Genomic DNA, 25,417 nt, shown 5'->3' with positions numbered 1-25,417 from the left:
TACCATGCCCAGCTAATTTTTGTATTTTTAGTAGAGACGGGATTTCGCCATGTTGGCCAGGCTGGTCTCGAACTCCTGACCTCGTGATCCACCCACCTCAGCCTCCCAAAGTGTTGGGATTACAGGAGTGAACCACCGCACCCGGCCTCCCCCTGCTACTTTACCTGCCTAGAATCCTCTCCCTCTACCCTGGCCAAATCCTAACCACTTTACCCTTCCAGGCACATCTCAAAGACCATCTACTTCCTTCTGTTTCCTCCTCCCCTTTAAAAACAAAAACAGGCCGGGCGCAGTGGCTCACGCCTGTAATCCCAGCACTTTGGGAGGCCAAGGCGGGCGGATCACGAGGTCAGGAGATTGAGACCATCCTGGCTAACATGGTGAAACCCCCTTTCTACTAAAAATACAAAAAATTAGCCGGGCATGGTGGCGGGCGCCTGTAGTCCTAGCTACTCCGGAGGCTGAGGCAGGAGAATGGCGTGAACCCAGGAGGCGGAGCTTGCAGTGAGCCGAGATCGCGCCACTGCACTACAGCCTGGGCGACAGAGCAACACTCTGTCTCAAAAAAAAAAAAAAAAAAAAAAAAAGGCCTGGCACAGTAGCTCATGCCTGTAATCCCAGCACTTTGGGAGGCTGAGGTGGACGGATCACCTGAGGCTGGGAGTTCAAGATCAGCCCGGCTAACATGGTGAAACCCTGTTTCTACTAAAAATACAAATTATCCAGGCATGGTGGGGCGTGCCTGTAATACCAGCTACTCAGGAGGCTGAGGCAATAGAATCGCTCGAACCCAGGAGGCAGAGGTTGCAGTGAGCCGAGATCGCACCATTGTACTCCAGCTTGGGCAACAAGAGCGAAACTCTGTCTCAAAAAACAACACAAAACAAAAGCAAGCAAGGTCTTATTGTGTCACCCAGGCTGGAGTGCAGTGGCGTGATCATAGCTCACTGCAGCCTTGAACTCCTGGGCTCAAGTGATCCTCCCACCTCAGCCTCCCAAGTACCTAGAACTATAAGCACATGCCACCATGCCCAGCTAGCATTTTGTTTTCTTGTGGAGATAGGGTCTCGTTATGTTGCCCGGGCTGGTCTAGAACAGCTGGGCTCAAGTGATCCACCCGCCGCAGACTCCCAAAGTGCTGGGTGAGCCACCTCACCTGGCCTTTTTTGAGTCTCCCACCTGGTCATGTGCCCTCACTCGTTTAACAGCCCAAAGCCTTTTGTTGAAACTTCTCTTGTGGCATTTGGCATATGTGAGCCAGTTATGGAGTCATCTGTGATTTGTGCTTTTGCTTGTGCACACACGTGCACACTCACCCACTCACTAGACTCTGATTCCTTGAGGACAGGAACAATATCTATTTCTCTTTGCTTGGTTTTCTGCTATATAAATCCTCAGTGAATGGAATAAGAATGAGACAATGAGGTTCTCTTTATGTGCTAGAAAGGACACTGAACTGGGATCCAGAAAACCTAAGTTCTAGCCTTGACTCTGCAGCTAATTCACAATGTGACCCTGAGCCACACATTCTCCAGTTCTGTGTCTTAGTAAAGTGAGGGGTGGCTAGGCACTCCGAAGCCCAGCTGACTGTGACACACTTCCATTTCCAAGGTTCCAGAGTTCTAGAACCCTGCTCACCCTTTTCTTTCTTGCTGATGCAGACTGGTCTGCGTGTGTCTCCCATGAACAGAGCCGTCCCAGATGTGTTCCTCGCAGGTGGAGACCAGGTGCCCCGAGGCCACACTCGCCGCTGTCTTTCTGCAGTTGAATCCAGAGAACAACTGGAGGAAGAAGAGGCGGGGGAAATAAAGGAGGGGAATGGCTCGCATGCTGTACCCCTCCGAAGGTCGGGGGCTTTCCGGGCCCATGGCCGCAACTATGACGTCTTCAAAAGACATAGTTGGGGGCCTGGCAGGGAGCTCGAGGACCCACTGACTAGGTAAGCCCCCAGGGAACCTCCTGTACCTCCTTCCCTCCAGGCCTAGACCTTGGAGAAAATGGAAAAGTGAGAAAGAACTAGGTAACTCTCTAGTTATCTCCCTCAAGAGACAACCATCCGAAGAACGACAGGAGTTGAGGAGACCTGGGCCCCCAGTCCTTTCCCTGGAGAACCGGAGCTCAATCCCACTGGTGGGCCTTTGGGGAGGATGGATGCTGCCTTCCAAAATATGCCTCTCCCCAGTGGCTCTTATCTCCTTCTCTCAGGGCAGACTGAGGGTAGTCGTGGGTGGGAGGTGTGGAGTCAGGGTGAGTATCAGGACACTGGATCTTCTTGCTTCCGCCTCCTACGGTGGGTTTCATAGAACCACATAATGGTGTCATAGAACCACATAAGGAACTCAGAGAGCATATGGCCCGATCTCCTCATTTTACAGATAAGGAAACTGAGGCCCAAAGAACTTTCAGAGATTTTTTTTTTTTTTTTGAGACGGAGTCTGGCTCTGTTGGCAGGCTGGAGTGCAGTGGCGCGATCTCGGCTCACTGCAACCTCCGCCTCCCGGATTCAAGCAGTTTTCCTGCCTCAGCCTCCTGAGTAGCTGGGGCTAAAGGTGCGTGCCACCATGCCCAGCTAATTTTTGTATTTTTATTAGAGACGGAGTTTCACCATGTTGGCCAGGATGGTCTCAATCACTTGACCTTGTGATCCGCCCACGAAGTGGTGGCCTCCCAAAGTGGTGTGATTACAGGGGTGAGCCACACGCCTAGCCGTGAACTTTCAGAGATTTCTTGAGAGAGGTGGTCACAGGGTGGGACATTGGGCCTGCCCCATTGCCAGGTCCTTGCCGGGCTTTTGGTTGCAGGCTGAGGACAACCCAGGATGTCTTAGATTAACTCATGGTCCCGCATTGCCACGTGAGATCAGTTGTTCTTGCTCAGACTTCTGCATATACTTGGTGGACTGGAGCAGAAAAATCATCTCTTCCCCCTCCCGTGGAAAACCCCTGACCACTTCCCCAAAGTCAGAGGAAGTCAGAAAGAGAAGGTCCGGGGGTCAGCATGAAGAGTTCAGTGTGAGTGAACATTGTAGGGGCTGCTGGCCATGGAAGGGCACTGTCTTTCTGCTTTGAAAATGGTCCCCTTGAACAAGTTCTTTTAGCTCTGGTGAGTGGACCAACCTTCCCTAGCTCCTGGGCAGGGCTGGCTGGTTTGAGTGAGGGGAGAGGACCCTGGGCCTTGTCCCTGAACTGGCTTGGGTGGGAACTCAGATGAGAAGCAATGCCTGCAGGGCTCATGGCACCTTCCTAAGGGTAGCTGGCTGGAAGAGAGATGCCCAAATGCCTGGGCCCCCCTATGTGGCACCAACTGTATCTCAGGGTCTTTCAAGTGTCACCCACCTTTCATAGTCAGGTATTAATTCTGCCCCTTGGTTAGAGAGGGAAGGGAGTCCTGAGTGCACTATTTGGCTGAGCAGGGGCAAAGGTTGGCATCAGCAACCAGGCAAGGAGGGAGAATTCAGCTTGCTCTTGTTGTTCGCCTTCCCCTGAACCCTGGCTTTCTTCTGGAGGCAGTACTGCCCTTTGACCAGCAGGGGCCACTCTTGCTCACAGCCAACTCTGCAGCCCTGGCAAAGCAGAGCCCCAAAGTGGGACCAGTTTGGGTCTATGTTGTGCCTATGCCAACAGGAAGGGCTGGGCTGGGGGCAAGCAATAGGGCTGGGCTGAGGCAAGGCGGTGTTCCTCCCTGGTGCCCGTCACTGGCCACTGGATACAGACAGTAGTGGTGGCAATGTGTGTTTCAGGAGGAGACTGGGAGCATCGGGATGCCCAGGCCCCGAGGAGGCCCCCTACTTGCAGAACCAAGAAGAACTGGACACCTTTCTGGGACTGCAGCACCAGGGTGGCTACCCTTCGCGGCTGGTATGGACAGACAGATCCCCATGAAGGGCCCTGCCTTGCTCCTCCTCTCCTGCCCCTCGCCTGTCTAGCCACCGTTCTATTCCATGTCTCCTCTGTTCTGCCAGCTGCTGGGTCTCTCTGTGTCCAGGCATTGCTCTGACTCCATCTGACCGAATCAGAATCTATCCTCTATGTGCCTCTGTCTGCTTCCCTGGGTCTGTGTGCTCTGTCCCTGACTCTGGGTACCCTGCCTCTGTCTCTTTCTCTAAGACTCTCTGTTTTTTCCTTTCTGTGTTGGTGCCTCTGTGCTGATGAGGGTGTATCTGTTCCTTTCTCAGTAAAAGGGCCCTATTCCCCTAGTAATGATAACCACTTCTTTCTCTGGACCCCACATTTCCCCAATTTGGAGCTGAACTTATTTATTTATTTACTTATTTATTTACTTATTTATTTTGAGACAGGGTCTCACTCTGTTGCCCAGGCTGGAGTGCAGTGGCACAATCTTGGCTCACTGCACCTCTGCCTCCCGGGATCAAGTGATTTTCCTGCCTCAGCCTGCCAAGCAGCTTGGATTACAGGTGCCCGCCACCACACCCTGCTAATTTTTGTATTTTTAGTAAAGATGGGCTTTCACCATGTTGGCCAGGCTGGTCTCAAACCCCTGGCCTCAAGTGATCCACCCGCCTTGGTCTCTCAAAGTGCTGGGATTACAGGTGTGAGCCACCATGCCCAGCCTGGAGCCGAACTTATTATCTGTGGAATGCAACTAAGATCTGGTACTCTGAACAATGATAATTCTCTAACAAAATAATCATAGAATGATCGATGGAGAAAGGATATAGAGATTGCTCAGCCTTCTGGCTTAAGTAAACACAACTGGGGGGATCTTCAGAGTTTAAGGACCACTGAGGATACAGAAGGGCTTTGGAGACCCCACTGGGCCTGCTAGCCAGGAGACCCTAAGTACACCGATTGTCTCAAGCCTGCTGGCTAAATGTTGCCTCCCCTCCAGCTCATCGTCTAACTGGCCAGGGGTTCCAACACTGGCCTCATTGTTTGGGCACCTATGGTTTGGGGGAGAGGCTGAAGGGAGCTATATATAGCCTGTCAGGGAAGCAGCAAAAATCACCCGCTTTTTTTTTTTTGAGATGGAGTCTTGGTTTGTTGCCGAGGCTGGAGTGCAGTGCACGATCTCGGCTCACTGCAACCTCTGCCTCCCAGGTACAAACAATTCTCCTGCCTTAGCTTCCTGAGTAGCTGGCATTACAGGTGCCTGCCACCACGCCTGGTTAATTTTTCTATTTTTAGTAGACACAGAGTTTCACCGTGTTGGCCATGCTGGTCTCAAACTCCTGACCTCAAGTGATCCCATCAACCGCTTTTCTCTATCAGCATCTTTGCATGTCTACCCTGAGCCCCATTTCAATGTGCTATAGTAGAAAGGACAGGATTTTGGAGTTGAACTGACTGCTAGATCCTTCATTTATTTACCCACTGAGCAATTTATTTCATTTTTCTGAAAATCAGAATAATAATTATCTTTTAAAGGTGTGATTATTAAATGAACAAAAGGTGTTAAAGTACTCAGCACAGAGGCTGGCACATAAGATGAGCTCAATAAATGTTTTTTCCTTTTCTCCCCTTTATTCCTTTGTAACTTTCCCTCTCTTCCACCTTTCTCTTCTCTTCCCCACTTCTTGGTATTATGTTTTCTTCCTTCCCCCTTTTCCCTAGTGTTTTCTTCCTTCTTATGCCTTCCTTCTCTACTGCCTCAGCACTCTTCACCTAATCCTTACACGTTCTCCTTAATATTCTCTTTGTCTATATGTTTGGGGGTTTTGTTTTACTTTCTTCCTGCAGTAGCCAGTGTGAATAAGTACTACACTAATGTCCACAAACCAGAAGCTTGAGACTTATTAAGCTAAACAAGGGGTTACAGACTGACAGTCCATGAACCAAGTCTAGCTCCAATATTCATTTTGTTTGGCCAGTAGCGTGCTTACACTTTTAAAACTTTAGATGTTCCTTTCATTTTTCTTTCAGAGTCTTGTCACCCAGGCTGGAGTGCAGTAGAGCAATCATGGCTCACTGCAACCTCCACTTCTCAGGCTCAAGTAATCCTCACTCCTCAGCCAACTGAGTAGCTGGGACTACAGACACACACCACTACGCCTGGCCAAATTTTTGTATTTTTGTAGAGATAGGGTTTCCCTATGTTGCCCAGGCTGGTCTCGAACTCCTGGCATCAAGTAATCTGCCCACCTTGGCCTCCCAAAGTGCTGGGATTACAGGTGTCAGCCACTGTGCCCAGCCAAGATTTTTTTTTCTTTCCCCCATATGAATATCAAGTTGCTCCAGTATCACTTATTTATTTATTTATTTATTTTGAGATAGAGTCTCACTCTTGCCCAGGCTGGAGTGCAGTGGACAATCTCGGCTCACTGCAGCTTCTGGGTTCAAGTGATTCTCATGCCTCAGCTTCCCAAGTAGCTGGGATTATAGGCACGTGCCACTGGGTCTGGCTCATTTTTTTTGTATTTTTGTAGTGACAGGGTTTCACCACGTGGCCCAGGCTGGTCTTGAACTCCTGGCCTCAGGTGATCCACCTGCCTCGGCCTCCCAAAGTGCTAGGAGTACAGGCGTGAGCCACCATGCCCGGCCTGTAAGTCTTTAATCTAGTGGTATAAGTCTTCTAATGTTATTATTCTCTTTAGGAATATTTTAATTTTATTTTTTATTTATGTTTTAGAGATAGAGTTTGCTCTGTTGCCTAGGCTGGAGTGCAGTGGCAGGCGATTCTAGGTCCTTTGCATTTCTGTGTGACATTTAGAATCACCTTATCAATTTCTAAAAAACAAAAATTCCTGCTGGATTTTGATTGAGATTGTACTGAATTCAAAGATTAATGTAGGATGGGCCGGGTGCGGTGGCTCACGCCTGTAATCCCAGCACTTTGGGAGGCCGAGGTGGGTGGATCACCAGAGGTCAGGAATTTGAGACCAGCCTGAACAACATAGTGAAACCCCATCTCTACTAAAAATACAAAATTAACCAGGCATGGTAGTGGGCACCTGCAGTCCCAGCTACTTGGGAGCTGAAGCAGAATAGTTTGAACCCAGGAGGCAGAGGTTGCAGTGAACCAAGATTGCGCCATTGCACTCCAGCCTGGGCAACAAGAACAAGACTCCATCTCAAAACAAAACAAAACAAAAACAAAACAAAATTTAATGTAGGATGAATTGACCTATTTCCAATATTGAGTTTATCCATGAAAAATAATATAGCTATTTATTTACCTAGGCTTTCTATAAAAAATGTCTTTAAAAAAATATTTCTCTACCCTTACCTAGTGGAAAAAAAAATTTTTTTTTTTTTGAGACGGAGTCTCGCTCTGTCGCCCAGGCTGGAGTGCAGTGGTGTTTTCTTGACTCACTGCAACCTCCGCCTCCCAGGTTCAAGCGATTCTCCTGCCTCAGCCTCCTGAGTAGCTGGGACTACAGGCGTGTGCCACCATGCCCAGCTAATTTTTTGTGTTTTCAGTAGAGATGGGGTTTCACCGTGTTAGCCAGGATGGTCTCCATCTCCTGACCTTGTGATCCACCTGCCTCAGCCTCCCAAAGTGCTGGGATTACAGGCGTGAGCCACTTCACCCAGCCAAAAATGTTTTTTAATAAAGTGTTTTCTTCATGGGCTGGGCGCAGTGGCTCATGCCTGTAATCTCAGCATTTTGGGAGGCCAAGGTGGGTGGATCACCTGAGGTCAGGAGTTCTAGACTAGCCTAACCAACATGGAGAAACCCTGTCTCTACTAAAAAAAACACAAAATTAGCCAGGTGTGGTGGTGGGCGCCTGTAATCCCAGCTACTCGAGAGGCTGAGGCAGGAGAATTGCTTGAACCCAGGAGGCGAAGGTTGCTGTGAGCCAAAATCACGCCATTGTACTCCAGCCTAGACAAGAACAAAACTCCGTCTCAAAAAAATGTTTTTTTGCTTCACACAGGCCTTGTCAATCTTTATTAGATTTATTTCTAGGTAACTTGTAGTTTTTGTTACTATTAAAAATACTTTCTATTTTTTCTTTTTTTTTTGTTTGAGATGGACTCTTGCTCTGTCACCCAATCTGGAGTGCAGTGGCACAATCTAGGCTCACTCCGCCTCCCGGGTTCCCGCCATTCTCCTGCCTCAGCCTCCTGAGTAGCTGGTACTACAGGTGCTCACCACCACGCCTGGCTAATTTTTTGTATTTTTTGTAGAGACGGGGTTTCACCGTGTTAGTCAGGATGGTCTTGATCTCCTGACCTTGTGATCCACCCACCTCCACCTCCCAAAGTGCTGGGATTAGAGGTGTGAGCCACCGCGCCCAGCCAATACATTATTTTTAAATGACATTTTATAATTATTTTTGGTTTATAGAAATGGAATTAAATTATTCCTCATACATGGCCAAGTGCAGTGGCTCATGCCTATAATCCCAGCTCTTTGGGAGGCCGAGGCAGGAGGATCACCTGAGGTCAGGAGTTCGAGACCAGTCTGGTCAACAATGTGAAACCCTGTCTCTACAAAAATACATAATTAGCCAGATGTGATGGTGTGCGCCTGTAATCCCAGGTGCTTAGGAGGCTGAGGCAGAGAATCTCTTGAACCCAGGAAGTAGAGGTTGCAGTGAGCCAAGACTGAGCCACTGCACTCCAGCCTGGGCAACAGAGTGAGACTCTGTCTCAAAAGGAAAAAAAAATTATTCCTTATACAATAATCTTATAGTCATTTATCTTGCTAAACTCTTGTTTTAAATTAAAACCATTTATCTGTGTGTGTGGTTTTTTTTTCTTTTGGCTTTTTTAAGTTTTGAGTTTTTTTTATTTTTTTTTTTTTTTTTTTGAGACAGTCTTGCTCTGTCACCCAGGCTGGAGTGCAGTGGTATGATCGTGGCTCACTGCAACCTACACCTCCCAGGCTCAAGTGATCCTCCTCAGCCACCCCAGCAGCTGAGACTACAGGTGTGTACCACCACACCCAGCTAATTATTTTGTTTTTTTGTAGAGACGGGGGTCTCACTATGTTACTCAGGCTGATCTCAAATTCCTGTGCTCAAGTGATCCTCCCACCTTAACCTCCTAAAGTGCTGGGATTACAAGTGTGAACCACCTCACCCAGCCTATATCACCTTTAAATGAGCTTTGTTTTTTTCTTTTCCAATATCCACTCCTTTCGTTGCTTTTTCTTGTACTCCTGTGCTGACTAGAACTCTATCTTTATTTATTTATTATTTAGTGTTTCTCCTCTCTTCCAGCATTAATCCATCAAAATAGGACTCTAGTGCTGTGCTGAACAGAAATGGTGATAATGGACATCCTTGTCTTATTTCTGGATTTTATTATTATTTTTCTTAAAAACTATGCCATAAAAAGTATTGTTTCTGATTTTAGAGGGAGTATATCTTGTGTTTCACTATTGAGGTTGATTTTTGGTTGCAGGTTTTAAAAGATATTCTTTATCAGGTTAAGGAGGATTCCTTCTATTTCTAATTGCCAAGCCTTTGGTTTTAGAATTAGTGGGCATTGGATTTTATCCTATGCTTTTCTGCATTTACAAAAATGATTATGTATTTTTTCTCTTTAAATATATTAATATTATTATTAATTATTTTGAGATGGGGGTCTCACTGTCACCCAGGCTAGAGTGCAGTGGTGCAATCTTGGCTCACTGCGACCTCTGCCACCTGGGTTCAAACTGTCCTCCCACCTCAGCCTCCTGAGTAACTGGGACCACAGGCATGTGCCACTTTGTATTTTTCATAGAGACAGGGTTTCACCATGTTGCCTAGGATGGTCTCAAACTCCTGAGCTCAAGTGATCCCCCACCTCAGCCTCACCTCAGCCTCCCAAAGTGCTGCAATTACAGACATGAGCCACCACGCCCCTTCTCATTTAATATATTATTGAGGTAAATTACATGTAAGGATTTATCTCACATTAAACCACCTTTGTATTGTTAGGATAAATCCAACTTTGTCATGACACATTTTATGTTTTTACATACTTGATTTTATTTGTATCAATTGTTTATTGCTGTGCAACAAACCAACCCTAAACTTAGCAGCTTAAAATGACATTTTTTTTTTTTTTTTTAAATTCACAGTTTTTCGGTGGGTACTGGCTGGTCTCAATTTGACTCATTTAGGTGGCTGCCATTGTCTGGTGACCTCAATAGAGCTGATGATCGAGGACTGCCTTCCTTACCATTTCAGCTGGCAGCCTACCAGTTGCAGTACTTGCTTCTCATCCACACACGCCTCTCCAGAATGCCATCTTAGGCTTAGTTCAGTGCCAGCATTCCCAAAGCGGGCGAGGAGTGATGCTTTTGGCGTTTCTTTTTGAAGCTTAGGCTCAAAAATCACAAGGATGGCAGAATTCCCATGACACTCTAGTCAATCCTAGTAAGTCACAGGCCAGCCTTTAGATTCAGAGTGAAGAGACAGGCTCTAATGGAGAGGAACTGCAAGCCAATTTGTATTACTTAAAATGGCCAGGTGCGGTGGCTCACTCCTGCAATCCCAGCTACTCGAAGGGCTGGAAGCAGAGAGAATCGCTCTCAACCCAGGAGGCAGAGCTGCAGTGAGCAGAGATCATGCCACTGGCCCGTTCGGGCAGCAGAGAAGACCTGTCTCAAAAAAAAAGTAATAATAATAAATAAAAATCAAAGGCCATACTTTCCTAATATTTCACAGGTCAGATTTTTGCAATTTATATGCATAAGAGAGATCAGCCTATAATTTCATCTTCTTTGTCATACCGTCTGTGTGGTAGCTCTTGGGAATCAAGGTTGTATTTCACTATAGAGTTGGCCGGGATGCCGTGGCTCGCTCGTAATTTTAGCACTTTGGGAGGCCGAGATGGGCTGATCAACAGGTCAGAGACGAGACCATGCTGAAGTTAACACGGTGAAACTCCTGCTCTACCAAAAATACAAAAAATTAGCCGGGCGAGGTGGCGGCACCGTCCTTAGTTATTGAGTTGAGTATGGAGACGAAGGGGAACTCCAGGAGGTGGAGCAGGAAGCTGAGATTGCCACTGTATCTCCAGCTCTGGGCGACAGAGCGCAGACTCCCGCCTCAAAAAAAAAAAAAAAAAAGAAAAAGAGCAAGAGTTGTTTTTTTTTTTTCTGAGATCGAGTTTCACTCTTGTTGCCCAGGCTAGAGTGCACACATGCTGACCTCAGCCTCACACTGCAACCTCCGCCTCCCAGGTTCAAGGCAATTCTCCTGCCTCAGCCTCCTGAGTAGTTGGAATTACAGGCATGCAGCACCACGCCTGGCTAATTTTGTATTTTTAGTAGAGATGGGTTTCACCATGTTGAGGCTGTGGGTCTCAACTCCCTGACTCCCAGTGATCCACCTGCCTCGCCTCCCAAAAGGGTGCTGGGATTATAAGCTGCGGAGCCACCGCCCGCTAGAGTTTTATTTCAGTTGTCTATTCTTTGAAGAGTTTATGTAAGATTTCAGTGATCTGTTCCGTGCAAGATCTGTCCCTTGTCTCTAAAACTGTTTTGACCTGGTGTTTTTGTTTTCTTTTTAGGAAGATTAACTACTGATTTCATTTCTTTAATAGGACCATTCAGAGTTTCTATTTCTTCTTGATTCAGTTTTGGTAAGTTTTATTTTGGGGAGTAGAAATTTGTCTACTTCATTTGCATTTTGGCATGAAGTTGCAGAGTACTTTTTTTTTTTTTTCTGAGATGGAGTCTTGCTCTGTCACCCAGGCTGGAGTGCAGTGGTGTGATATCTTTTCTTTTTTTTTTTGAGATGGAGTTTTGCTCTTGTCACCCAGGCTGGAGAGCAGTGGCATGATCTCAGCTCACTGCAACCTCTGTCCCCCAGGTTCAAGTGATTCTCCTGCCTCAGCCTCCTGAGTAGTAGGGATTACAGGCACACACCACCACACCCAGCTAATTTTTGTATTTTTGGTAGGGACAGGATTTCACCATGTTGGCCAGACTGGTCTCGAACTCCTGACCTCAGGTGATCTGCCTGCCTCGGACTCCCAAAGTGCTGGGATTATAGGCATGAGCCATCATACCCAGCCATGCGATTTCTCCTCACTGCAACCTCCATCTCCCAGGTTCAAGTGATTCTTGCACCTCAGTCTCCTGAGTAGCTGAGATTACAGGTGTGCGCCACCACGCCCAACTATTTTTGTATTTTTTGTAGAGACGGTTTGCCATGTTGGCCAGGCTGGTCTCGAACTCTTGACCTCAAGAGATCCGCCCACATCAGCCTCCCAAAGTGCTGGGATTACAGGCATGAGCCACCGTGCCTGGCCATAGGTAGTATTCTCTTATCTTTACAATCACTGCTCTTTCTATAGTTAGATCTGCTTTTTCATTCTAATTTTACTTGTGCTTTCTCTTGTTTTCTTTATCATTCCTATCAGAGGTTTGCCTATTTCATTTGCTTGATCCTAGAAAACAACTTTTGGCTTTATTGATCCTCTCTAATTTATCTTTGTCTACTATTTATTATTTATTTATTTATTTATTTTTTGAGACAAAGTTTGCTTTGTTGCCCAGCTGGAGTGCAATGGTGCAATCTCGGCTCACTACAACCTCCACCTCCTGGGTTCAAGTGATTCTCCTGCCTCAGTCTCCTGAGTAGCTGGGATTACAGGCACCCACCACCACACCCAGCTAATTTTTGTATTTTTAGTAGAGATGGGGCTTCACCGTGTTGACCAGGCTGGTCTCGAACTGCTGACCTCAGGTGATCCACCAAAGTGCTAGGATTACAGGCGTGAGCCACTGTGCCTGGCCTTACTATTTCATTTCGGCATTTATCTTTATTATATGCCTCCTTCTTTTTTTTTTTTTTTTTTTTTTGAGACGGGGTTTTGCTCTTGTTGCCCAGGCTGGGTGCAATGGCGCGATCTTGGCTCGTTGCAACCTCCGCCTCCCTGGTTCAAGAGATTCTCCTGCCTCAGCCTCCAGAGTAGCTGGAATTACAGGCATCCACCACCACGCTCAGCTAATTTTTTGTATTTTTAGTAGAGATGGGGTTTCATTATGTTGGCCAGGCTGGTCTCGAACTCCTGACCTCAGGTGATCCACCTGCCTCAGCTTCCCAGAGCACTGGGATTACAGGCGTGATCCATTGTGCCCGACCACTTCCATCTGTTTTCTTTTTTCTTTTTTTTGAGACCTGGAGTCTTACTCTGTTGCCCAAGTTCATTGCGCCACTCTGGAGTGCAGTAGTGTGAACTTGGCTCACTGCAATCTCTGCCTCCCAGGTTCAAACAATTCTCCTGCCTCAACCTCCCGAGTAGAGTAGCTGGGACTACAGGCTTGTGCCACCATGTCTGGCTAATTTTTTGTATTTTTAGGAGAGACGGGGTTTCACTGTGTTAGCCATGATGGTCTGTATGTCCTCACCTCGTGATCAGCTCACCTTAGCCTCCCGAAGTGCTGGGATTACAGGAGAGAGCCACCGTGCTCGCCTCTGTTTTCTATGAGTTTGTCCTGTTCTTTATCTGACTTTTTAAGTTAGAATAGCTCAATCCTCCAGCATTAAAAATGTTTCAATATAAGCATTCTGAGGCTACAACTTGCCCTTGAAATACCACTTTGGCCTTCTCCCACAGGTTTTGTTCTGTATTTTCATTATTGGTCAGTTACAAAACATCTTTAAATTTTCATTATGATTTCTTTGACAATACATTTATTTAGAATGGTGTTTTAAAATTTATAAATCTGTATTTTTTTAAACTTTAAGATTTTTTTTGAAATGCACATACACAGGAAAATACATAAAACATATATTTACAGTGTAATAAATTAGAAAGCAAACACCCATATAACCACCCCAGATTTAAAAATAAATAAATAAAATAAGCTGGGCGCGTGGCTCATGCCTGTAATCCCAGCACTTTGGGAGGCTGAGGCTGACAGATCACCTGAGTTCGAGACCAGCCTGACCAACATGGAGAAACCCTGTCTCTACTAAAATACAAAATTAGCCAGGCTTGGTGGCAGACACCTGTAATCCCAGCTACTTGGGAGGCTGAGGCAGGAGACTTGCTTGAACCCAGGTGGCGGAGTTTGCGGTGAGCTGACATCACACCATTGCACTCCAGCTTGGGCAACAAGAGCGAAACTCTACCTTAAAAAAAAAAAAAAAAAGTCAGGCGCGGTGGCTCACGCCTGTACTGTAATCCAGCACTTCGGGAGGAGGCCCGAGAGATGGGGCCCGGATCGCATAAGGTCAGGAGATTGAGACTATCCTGGCTAACACTGTGAGAACCTGCGTCTCTACTAAAAATACAAAAAATTAGCCGGGCGTGGTGGTGAAGCCTGTAGTCCCAGCTACTTGGGAGGCTGAGGCAGAATGGTGTGAACCTGGGAGCCCAGGAGCTTGCAGTGAGCTGAGATCGGCCACTGCACTGCAACCTGGGCAACAGAGGCGGGGACTCTGTCTCAAAAAAGAAAAAAGAGATTATCATAGCTGAGAAGCTCTCAAGGTTCTTACTCATAGCCCTCTCTCTGGCAGAGATGACTGCATTCTTAACTTTTGAGATCCATCTTCTTTTTTCTTTTTTTTTTTTTTTTTTGAGCCCAGGTCTCACTCTGTCTGCCCAGGCTGGGCTCTGAGAATAGCCATCCCGCTCACTGCAACCTCCCGCCTCCCAGGTTCACGACATTCTCCTGCCTCAGCCTCCCGAGTAGCTGGGACTACATGCACCCGCCACCATGCCCGGCTAATTTTTTTGTATTTTTAGTAGAGACGGGGTTTCACCGTGTTAGCCGGGATGGTCTCAATCTCCTGACTTTGTGATCCGCCCGCCTCAGCCTCCTAAAGCGTTGGGATTCCAGGTGTGAGCCACCACACCCGGCCTTTTTTTCCTGAGACCCAGGTGACATGATGGTGTCACTCTGTCACCCAGGCTGGAGTCCAGTGGCACGATCTCTGCAACCGCCCCCTTCCGGATTCAAGCGATCCACCTGCCTCAGCCTCCTGAGTAGCTGGGATTACAGGCGCAAGGCAACACGCCTGGCTAAGTTTTGTATTTTTGGTAGAGACAGAGTTTCACCATGTTGCTCAGGCTGGTCTGGAACTCCTGAGCTTAAGTGATGCACCCGCCATGGCCTCCCAAAGTGCTGGGGTTACAGGCATAAACCACAGCTCCCAGCTCTATTTTCTTTATAGGCTTACCATCTATGTAGGCATCGCTAAACAATGTCAATTAGTTTTACCTGTGTTAAACTTCATATGCATATAATCATACCAGTATATACATCTTTGTGTCTTGGTTCTTTCATTCAACATGTCTGTGGGATTCATCCTTATTGTTATGTGAGCTGTGATTTGCTCATTTTTATTGTTGAATAGTATTTCAATGCGTAAGTATACTACTGATTCTTTGGTCCACTGAGGAGGGACTTCTGGCTTATTTGCTGTTTTTGTTTGTTTCCGAGATGGAGTATTGCTTTGTCACCCAGGCTGGAGTGCAGTGGCACAATCTTGGCTTACTGCAACCTCTGCCTCCCGGATTCAAGTGATTCTCTTGCCTCAGCTCTCGAGCAACTGGGACTACAGGCGCCCGCCACCACGGCTGGCTAATTTTTGTTTTTTCAGTAGAGGCGGGGTCTCACCATGTTGGCCAGGCTGGTCTCAAACTCCTGACCTGAAATGATCCACCCACCTCAGCCTCCCAAAGTGCTGGGAATACAGGCATAAACCACCGTGCCTGGCCTTTTTTTTTTGAGTTGCTCTGTTGCACCAGTGCAGTGGCATGATCTCAGCTCACTGCAACCCCCACAGCCCAGGTTCAGTGATTCTTCTGCCTCAACTTCCTGAGTAGCTGGGATTACAGGCGCACAACACCATGCTTGGCTAATTTTTGTATTTTTTTAGTAGAGATGGGGTTTCACCATTTTGGCCAGGCTGACCTAAAGTGATCCATCTGCCTCAGCCTCCCAAAGGGCTGGCATTACAGGTGTGAGCCACCGCACCAGGCCTGCCTGTTTTTTTCATTACCTGGCTGGCCTCTATGGGTTGAGTTTGACATCTCTGGAAACCATTCAGGGTAAATCTCTCTTCTTAGATACTTCTATATACTAAGAAAGCCTGGGCTTGAACTGCAACAGAATAATGACTGCTAAACAGGAGTAACTTCCCAACTATTTAAAGTGCAATATCCCAATATGGGTTTTGGAAAGGGGTGGGAGGCCTGGATTTGAAGAGGGGCCAAGCTGGGGGGAAGTAAAGAGCATGAAGGGAGGACAGACGAAGCCTGCCGTTGGTGTGAGGACTCTTGACGTGATTCCAGGGTCAGGATTCCTGTCATCCATCTGCTGGCCCTTTGGACCACTCGGCCACTGGCATGCTTTCCAAGTCTGTATCCATGAGTGGCATCAACTGTCTCTTGGACTGGTCGGATCCAGATGGTGAGCAAAAGTAGGGAGCAAAGCAGGGGTGGCCCCTTCCCCTATACATCTCGTTGCCACTCCTCATAGCTAGCTGTTTAGGGTTCAGATGTCCTGGATTATGTTTAGCCACATACCCTTGGAATCCCTAGAATGGCTTTTTTATCTTTTTTTTTTTTTTTTTGAGATCGAGTCTCACTGTGTCGCCCAGGCTGGAGTGCAGTGGTGCAATGTTACCTCACTGCAACCTCTGCCTCCTGGGTTCAAGTGATTCTAGTACCTCAGCCTCCTGAGTAGCTGGGACTATAGAAGCGCACCATCACACCCGGCTAATTTTTGTATTTTAGTAGAGAAAGGGTTTCACCATGTTGGCCAGGCTGGTCTGAAACTCCTGAGCTCAAGTGATTCACCTGCCTTGGCCTCCCAAAGTGCCGGGATTACAGGCGTGAGCCACCATGCCTGACCTCAGAATGGCTTTATTCAAATGAGCAATCTGAATTCTGGATTTTGGCATTCTGAAACTCCTACCAGTGAAAGTGGACATAGGACATAGTGAGGTTCTCCAGCCTTCCCTGTTACCAGAGATGGAGGACAGTTACCTGCAATGTACCTTGTCCTCAGATGGAGTATTGGGAGCTCTGGGTGAAACCTCTGATACATCAGTCTCCCAGCCACCGTCTCCACATGACCCTGGTGCTCTGTTCCCCTGGATAACCCTGGTGCTGTGTTCCCATGGCTCCTAAATTCTTCAGCTCTGCCCTGCTTAGACCCCGCCCCCTCTCCCTGCTGCCCACTACCCGCCCTCAGGAATGGCGTCACATGCACCTGCAGCTTGGGAACCTGATCCAGGTGAAGCGGGTGGGGGAGGAAGCCCTGGGCGCCTTTGTCTGGCTTTAGCTAGACACTTTTCGTCTCCTTTTGTGTTGGCAGGGAATTTATCCCAGTCCTCTGCCATTGACCTCAGGAAACGGTGAGTGTGGGGGACTCAGAATCCTTCAAAAGACTCTATAGGGGAAGAGCAATAAGGTCTAGGCCATGGTTTTGTAGCCCCAGGGGTCTCCCTGCTTCCTGAATCATTCCTCCCCTTAACATTTCTGATCTAAGACCTCCAAATATCCTTCCCTGAGCTGCATATAATTCACCCTCTTTTCTTTGGTTTGGGTGGGCTCACCAGGTTCCCGGTAGCTGCATGAGACTGGGGGAGAAATTAGGGAAAGAAAAGGAGTATCCAGGGCACAGGGTGTCCATTGAATAACAGAGCATGGGAATTGCTTGCTGTTGTCAGTGGTATAGGGTGAAAGGGCAGATAGACTGTTGAACAGTCTTAGTGAGGGAGAGTGACCAAGGACCATGGATCAGTTTAGGATGGCTCAGATAATAGACCAATGGGGATTGGCCCTAAGGAGGGCTGGGCAAGGGCTGTGGAGCTCCCAGCAGAGAGGGCAGGGCCTGAAGGCAGAGTTCAGGTCTGGAAGTGGAGGCTGGGAGATTTGAATAACTATGTAAATAAGCATGCAAAATCAGCACCTGCTTATTTGGCTCCTATGGCTGAAGCCTGATTAGAGTGGGTCAGCCCTCTAAGACAGTGTGGATGTGTAAGCAAGTAATGGTCCCTTTAAGATATCAGGCTCTGCTTTGTGGTCCTGAAAATCTCTAGCTGACACATCCTCCTGGCTCTGGGTTTGGGATTAGCTCATGGGATGGGGCTGATGAAATCCCAGGAAATTCAGTCCTTATTGGCTTTAGGCCCAGAGGCCTTCTCCAAACAGCAGAGAGGGTCGTACACAGGGCTCTTGTTCTGAGAGGAGAAAATGCCCCTTGGGAGAGCCCCCACCCCATACCACTTCCGTTGGGGAGCAGCATGAGAGAGGAGACTGGGCCTCCCATCCTGAGCCTGGATTAGGTAGGAAGGAGGAGTCTGTATTTATCTGGGTGGAGCCTGGAGTTTTCTTCCTAAATAGAGGGGCTTGGGAAGCTGAAATGCCCACATCCAGGAAGTCCTAGGAGGTCAGGATGGGGGCTTATCTTTCTCTCCCAGTCCTTCCTCTTTCTTCCTTCCCATTCTGGCTCTGCTGGTCATGGATCCTTCATCCAGCATCTCTCAGGAAGTATCTTTTTCTTCATTTCCAGCATTACCTCCATCTTCTCATGTCTTCTTTTTCTCTCTGCAGCTGCAGCCAGCTGGAAGGACATTCAGGTACCTGGGCAGGCTCCTCCCTGCGACGGACCTTCAGCTTCCTCTTGGGAATGACTGGAAAGGCCAAGGTAGGAGTCAGCTGGGGAAGCAGGAGGCTTGGGACCCACTGCCCTCCCCAGTTCCTTTTCTCCCATCCCACCATCGCCACCTCCCACCACTCCCCCTATTAGAAACTCAGAGCAATGGTTCCATTTTTTTATTTTTTTATTTTTTTAAGAGGGGGGGTCTCTGTCTCCCAAGCTGGAGTACAATGGCACGATCATAGCTCACTGCAGCCTCTAACTCTTGGGCCCAAGCAATCCTCTTGCCTTGGCCTCCCAAAGTGCAGGGATTACAGGTGTGAGCCACTGTGCCCAGCCAAATGCTTCAAATTTTAAGGGAACACATGCTATCTCTTCCAGCCTGTATCTCTGTGTCCCAGCAAATCACCTTTTCTCTGCTTTCCCCTACGCCTCCAGCTTAGCAGTCAGCTGTGGACAGCTGGAAGGGGAAAAGGGCCAGGAACCTCAGAAGCTGAGAAATGGCCTAGCCCTCCCTCTCTTCAGGCCTCACATAGCTGACAGGTGGGCAGCAGAAACCTCAACCATTGGACATAATAATGATAATAATTACAGCACTACTTTTTACTTCTTCATAGAGTATCAGGGTTTGCTAAGTGCTTTTACACTCATAATTTTATGGGTGGATACAGCAGCTGAAGGAGATGAAATCAGACCACAGGCAGAGTAGAAGCTGGGAAAGTATATGATTATGGAAGCACATGCATACCCGTACGTGTGCGGCCATGTGCTGTTCTGATCCCAGGAAGCAAAGGCACATTGTTCTCATCCTTATTACAAACCTTCGGGCTCTAGTGAAACCGGGAGCTCTGCCTACTCCACTTTCTTCATTTACTGTCAGAGTGAGCTGCCCCCCTTTTCCTCCCCTGGCCTCTCCAAGTATGCATGTGCTTTCCAACTTGGGGCGGCTTCTGAGTATTGAAAGAAACCCCAGGGAAGTCATCATCACATTCACCTTGAAGAGCCATGAGATTCTCACCAGTAAGTTTGCCTGGGCTCCTCCCAGCCCCACCCGCAGTGCCAGGGTTCTCCCCCTTCCAGCCTTTTTTGGCCAAGATTCCCTTTTCTCTGGGTGGGCTGGGAAGGTCAAAATGAAAGCAGGTCATGTTGTTAGCACCTCTCACCACAGGCCATGGGTGGGGAGTTGAGGCCGATGGAGGCATGAGACTGGGTGAGCCTCAGAAGAGGAGCAGCTGGAGAATCTGAAAGCTGATGGGAAGGGAGGGCAGGTGGGACAGTGAGGTTTCTCTCCTAAGGGGGAACGGTGATCTTGAGGGAACAAAGCAAAAACAGAAACTTGGGGTCTGAGTCTCACCTTCCTACAGGCTGTCTCACTACAAGGTAGGGGAGTCTGCTAGTGGAATCACCCCCTTTTCTTGCCGTGGGAATGGTAGGGGAAGTCAGTACTGCCCAGGGGCCATCCAGATCCCAGTTAGTCTGTGTTTGTCTACCCTTGCCCTAACAGTCTGATGGAGGGTTGAGTAACCTGGTGAAGGGGAATGAGGGCAGAGACTTTGGAGCCCAGATGGGGAACAGGGAAGCGCCAGAGTGAGTCAGGACATTGCCTCGCTCAGCCTTTCCTCCCCACGTCTGTGGTCCTGTCTTCCTTTGTTTCCCTCTCTGCCATCTCCTGGTCCATCTTCTTTCCACCTTCATGAATATGTGGGCCTGCTTCATTTAATCTCTTTCTCCATAAGCAGTAAACATCAGGGGGTGGGGCTGGAGAGAAGCTCAGTCAAGCAGTGAGAAAAGGAAGTGGCTTAGTCCCTCCTACTTGAGTGGCATTGCACACTTGATGAAACACTTTCCAGGGGTCAGCTCATTTAATTCTTATAACAATTCTGGCAAAGATAAGTATTTCAATCTCAATTCTACAGACAAATACTTAAAGGTTAGTTACTTTGCCCAAGATCTCACAGCTCATAAGAGGTGGTGCCATATTAGAAACCCAGGGCTTTGGCTCTGTATTGCCTCTGTTTCTCTCAATAGCCCTAACACAACAGTTCATTCCCTCTCATCCTTTCCTTCTTCCAGCTTCTGGCTGGATGGCCACTTAAGGCAATTTGGCCTTAATCACCTCTTCCCAGAATATACAAGGTCCAGACCAATAGAAGAAAGAAGAAAAACAAATCACCTTGGGACAGTGTAGACCTTGGGCTTGGGTATCCCCAGGAGACCCATCTTTTCACCAACTGGCCAAGACTTTGGCAACCAGGTTCTTCCCCGGGACCTCCTCCCTATCCCTGAAATGGGAGGGACACATTTCATCAAGTTAAATGGGCTAAAGAAGGTGGTGGCTATTTTTAGATCCTGGTATAAATGCTTGTTTTTGTGTATCTAAAAAAATTATTTCTGAAAATCCAGAAGATATCACTGGATAGGAGTAGAGGGGAGGCCGGAATGAAGAAGGGGCTTGGAAAAGGGGGGCAGGTGACACCAAGGGGAAGGGAAAAGTGTTCATTGTTCAAGAGGATATAGAAAATGGAAACTGAGTCAAGCTGCAGGCCAAGCTCACTAAACACAAGTGTTTTTAAAGGCAGAACACTTTTCTTTACCCTGTCCCTAGTCCCTTTCCTTGTTATTCATCTCCTAAGGGGAAGAAGAGGGCATAGGGTGAGGGGTAGGGTAACAGCAGGGGGATGGAAAGTAGACTGAAGGTTGGGGTGGGAGACAGAAAAGGGTTTGAGGGTCGGGTCCTCTTCTTTCATAGAGACCTTCTTAGTTGAGTTGAGGGACCGTGAGGTCCCTTGGAAAACCCCAGGGTTCAAATTCTACGTTTCCTGGGTACCCAGGCTGGAGTGTGGCCCTTTAAGATTCTATCCATAGCTTGCAGCACTCTCCTGCCCCAGGCCTGGGAGAGAAGCTGAGGTCCCACCCCAGATCTTGTCTCTGGGCCTCCTGTGGGTGGAGCCTTGAGGCCAAGATTCTAGCCTCTGGCTGTCTGTTTTTAAATTTAGTACATTCCTGAGTCTTGGCTGCCCACCTCGGGGGAGGTGAGTCTGGAGTTCTGGGGCCAGGAGCCTCAGGACTCTTGGTTTGGGGGAGTTCCTACGCCCTCCCTGTAGGTAGGTATCCTTGGCAGGTGCAAGCCGGGAAGAACCAGCTATGGCCCTGGGAAAGTCCTTCCTGCTTTCTAATTTTCATCGAGCCTGAACTGGGCATGGTTTACTTCCTCTCCCTTTTTCCTGGTCTTTGCTATTTAAGGATCCTAAACAGGGGAATGGGTGAAGAAAGAGGTGAAGAAGGAGTTGCTAGGCAGGAGGGGAAGCTGGAGGGGCAGTGTAGGGGTAGTGCTGGGGGTGAGGAGCCTAACCAGCTCAGCCAGTGGTGAGGCAGTGGAGCCCAAAAATAGTGGCAGAGGCTAAAATTGGCACCTATGAGAGTGCTGAGTTGGGCTTGAAACCTGCAGCCTGGCCCCACTGCTGAGCCAGGGCAGGGAGCTGCTGGATCTGGGTTGGGTCTCCCCTCCCTCCCTTCTTCTCCCATGCCCTTTGGGGCCAGAATCAGGCAGGACCCTGTTAACCGAAGGCTCTGTCCCAGGCCTCTCTGTGCTTCTAGTTTCTCCTGAGAAACGGGAGACCCCGAGAGGCAGAAATGAACTTCATTGTAAGTGATCATAGTTAGACTGGAGGAGGAATTGTCCCAATAGCAGGAAACTCACCCAAAGTGGCGGCTGGCTCAGGCTGGGGAAAAGGGTCCAGAGAGATGAATGACCCACCTTACCCTGCTTCTTGTGGAGAGGCTGGTTGGGCCCTAACTTTCTTTGACTAGGGCAGGCTGGTTTCTGGTCTTTCAGTTTCGGCTTAACTTGCAACAGAGAGAACTGGAGTTAGGCACATGGAAGGCCTTCGGTAAAAGTGGAGAATCCCAACCTAGTCCCCCAAAGTAGCTGGCAGAGGCGGAGCTAGGAGGAGGATGGGCAGAGTGGGGTCAGGAAGGCCCCAGAAGGGTGGGGCATGTGGGAGAATTCTCTTCTCTCTATTCTTCGACCTCTGCGAGTGAATCCTACCCTTCCCGTGTACTGGTGTACTGAAGACCCAGCGTTTAGTTCTTCTCTGATTTCCTCTCTCTCTGGCCACACCTGCCCCAATCGTAAAAGGGGGTCAGTCTGCTCAGGCCTGCTTTGATGGGACCCCCAAGGCCAGGAAGGAACTGGTCTTGGGTTCTCCAGGAGCTGGGGGCGGATGAAATCCTCCTGCCTGCGGGTCTTTAAAGACTGAGGTAACGCAGTGGGGGAGGGAGAAAAGGAGGGGGAGGGGAGAAGGGAAGAAGGGGAAGGGAGAGGCGAAAGGGCCGACCTGGGTCCGGCTAGGGCTGCCGGGCTGGGTTTTAGGAAAAGCAGAGCTAAGAGGCGGGTATCTGGGGCTAGAGGGCGCCCCCAGGCGCTGGAGGGGAAATGGGCAGTGGGGCCCCTCAAACCTGTCCTAGGACCCTCGTACCTCTCCGAGCTGCCCCCACACAAACCCTGGCGTCCCGTCCTGCGCGCTGGCACCCCGCCCTCCCTCCGCTCCGCCTCCCCCCTTCCTGAGCTTGGGCGGGGGAGGAGACTAGGGTTTGAGGAACTGGTGCTGGGTGCCGGGCGAGGGGAGTCAGACTTCCTGTCCCCGAGACCAACGCGTGCGGGCCGGACCCCTCCCCCCGCCCTCCCCCCATAGTAGCCGGACGCCGGGGTCCGCGCCGTGTCCTCCCTGGTCCCCCAGTCCGATTATGTCTCGGATCGAATCCCTCACGCGGGCACGGATCGACCGGAGCAAAGAGCTGGCGAGCAAGGTGGGCTCGGAAACCCCTCTCCCTCTGCCGCCGTCCTCGGGGGCTCCCCGAACCTCGGCACCCGCGGTGCATCCTCTGTCTCCCCGTCTGCTTTCTGGGCGCCAAAATCGGGCGGAGCGGTGGATCGGCAAGCGGCGGGACGGGGTGGGTGGGGACTGCGAGCAAGTGGGTAAGGGTGGGGGGAGCGGCAGACGCGACGGTGCTGGGATCCCGGGAGGGAGCGGAGCGGACCTGGGCTTGGTCGCCTCGGAGCCAGCGGGACCGAGTGCTTTAGGCCGCTTGAAAGAAAGTTGCTCCGGTAAGGGACGGAGCGGGAAGAGGGAGGTGTGTGTCCCGCGGGTGGGGGTGGTGGAAGCTCCGGCACCTCCTCTCCCCCCGGGCCCTACCGGCTTGGCCTTGGCGTAGCGACCCCCCTCAACCCCCAGTCGCTGGCTTGGTCGTTCCCCCTTTGTCCCCGCCATCCGGCGGAGGGGACGGGAGGGGTGGTTTCCCGGCTTCCTCCTACCACCACCACCACCTCTCCAAGACAAAAGTCAGCTCCTCCTCTCCTCGCAAATGGACTTTCCAGCTGTGATTCAGTTCTCCCCTCTGGGTGGGCGGGTGGTTGGGGTCGGGACGGCCGAGGGACGGCTTACTTCCCCCAAGCCATCACCTCTAGGTGAAGGGAGCAGAGGTCTTTGTGTAGCTGGGATCCTTTCCTCCATCCTTAGCACTTCTGCCTGGAACATAGGGCCTCCATCCCTATCTGCCCCGCCAGCCTCCTAGCTCCTCTTTCTCCCAACCTGAAACCCTTAGGCTGACCCACCTGGCACTATGCATTGTGTTCCCTGACCTTCCTCCTCCTCCCCCAGCCCTCTCATTCTCTTATCTGCTCGTCTTGGGGTCCCTTCACCTAGCATTTCATGAGTCTGGGTGTATAATTATCCACACTCCTCCCCCATCATGACCTCTTGGCCACTCCTCTCCAAGTACCCTTTATCCCTGCCTTTGTACCAGCCCCATTCCCAAGTGCCCTGACCTTTCCACACCCAGACCCCAGGAAATGACAAAGCTGACTTGCAGGTGAATAAGTCAGAGCTGAAAGGAAGGTGGTGCCTGCAGACAGCACCTCCCAGCTCCTTTGGGGCCCCCCCGCACTGTACCCATTATCAGAAAGGCCAGGTCCCAGCCCAGAGCTGGTTTAATCTCTGGCTTCTCTCCGACCTGAGTGCCCTACCCTGGTGCCAGCCTATGCTGATCACCGTCTTCAGCCAAGGGAGCAGTACCCCTCTGGAGTCCTTAAGTGTGATGGAAAGCCCTCCCCTCCACCTCCCTGCTGGTTCCTAGCCAGGCTACCTGTCTTGATGCTAAACTGGGAGAAGCAGAGGTTCCATCCTGGGTTGGGGGTGGAGGGCCAGGGAAGGCAGCTTTAAAAAGACTTTCTTTCGGGGGTTAGGATTAGATTTTGCTATCCGGAAAGCAACGGGGGATTTGAGTAGGGCCTAAGACAAACAGAGGGCCAGGGTGAGGTGGCTGAAGTGTGGTGGAACAGTGGGGTGGCAGACAGGCTCTTCACAGCCCTGCGCCAGGCCAGGCCCCAGCTCCAAAGTCTGTTTATTTTTTCAACCGTTTGAGCTGAGACCCTGGAGTAGAGCCAAGGGGGGCGGGAGAGGTTTTTTGAAACCACGGAAATTTGGTTCCACCCTAAAAAGGAAAGCCATGGGGGAGCCCGTTGGGGGAAGACCTGGCTAGGGGGTATAGAGAGAGGTTCTGGGGGGGCAGGTAGATACTGGGATCCCTTTTCCATTATTGTGGGGAGCTGGGAGGTCAGACACCTGGGTGTTCATGCTGTTTTTGTTTTTTTGGTGGTGGGGGGACTGGCTCTTTCTACCATGGGGGCTGGCTGTGTGGGGTGGGTAATTTGGGAATCTGGCTGGCAGCGGGGAGTGGGGGGCTGAGTGGGTGGATCTGAGAGGGCAAAGAGACCACAGGAGGAGGGTGGTTGTCAGTTTGGGCTGGTCGGAAGGGGAGGGCCACCTCCGGAAAACTGTGGTTACAGAAGGGGGAGTTGGTTCTTAGCCAACAAACCCTGGATCCCCTCTCCCCCCTCCCCCCAGCACACCAGCTGTCTCCTTTCTTTTTATACTGTGGTGGGAAGTAGAGGGGC

The 25,417-nt window shown here is 49.7% G+C and overlaps 1 protein-coding gene and 1 long non-coding RNA gene across 16 annotated transcripts in view; one reads left to right on the top strand and one right to left on the bottom strand.

Moving 5' to 3' along the window:
• Nucleotides 1–1,666: 1,666 nt before the first annotated feature.
• Nucleotides 1,667–25,417, top strand: part of ARHGEF2 (Rho/Rac guanine nucleotide exchange factor 2) — a 53,449-nt gene continuing 29,698 nt past the window's right edge. For 3 of the 14 annotated variants that reach the window (XM_031653635.1, XM_031653633.1, XM_031653634.1), the window contains exons 1-3: nt 16,149–16,266; nt 17,176–17,215; nt 18,417–18,510. In XM_031653635.1, coding sequence (XP_031509495.1) covers nt 16,203–16,266; nt 17,176–17,215; nt 18,417–18,510 — 198 coding nt within the window. In that variant the 5' untranslated portion in view covers nt 16,149–16,202. Of the gene's footprint in view, nt 1,940–3,739; nt 3,858–16,148; nt 16,267–17,175; nt 17,216–18,032; nt 18,149–18,416; nt 18,511–21,414; nt 21,495–22,337; nt 22,723–23,036; nt 23,272–23,444; nt 23,570–25,417 lie in introns of those variants that run through there. The other 11 variants (XM_003892798.4, XM_009183160.3, XM_017947811.2 and 8 more) reach the window with 7 other exon arrangements.
• LOC116269776 lies at nt 18,144–22,275 on the bottom strand. Of its 2 annotated transcripts, XR_004177577.1 has the most exons (4): nt 22,163–22,275; nt 20,636–20,744; nt 19,619–19,770; nt 18,144–18,496 (listed from the first exon to the last, which is right to left on the bottom strand). It is a non-coding gene; the product is annotated as an uncharacterized LOC116269776 (long non-coding RNA). The 2 variants fall into 2 exon arrangements; XR_004177576.1 differs by lacking the exon at nt 19,619–19,770.

Source organism: Papio anubis, chromosome 1, assembly GCF_008728515.1.
Source record: "Papio anubis isolate 15944 chromosome 1, Panubis1.0, whole genome shotgun sequence".
Taxonomy (NCBI): Eukaryota; Metazoa; Chordata; class Mammalia; order Primates; family Cercopithecidae; genus Papio; species Papio anubis.
This window is presented reverse-complemented; position numbering and strand designations above follow the sequence as displayed.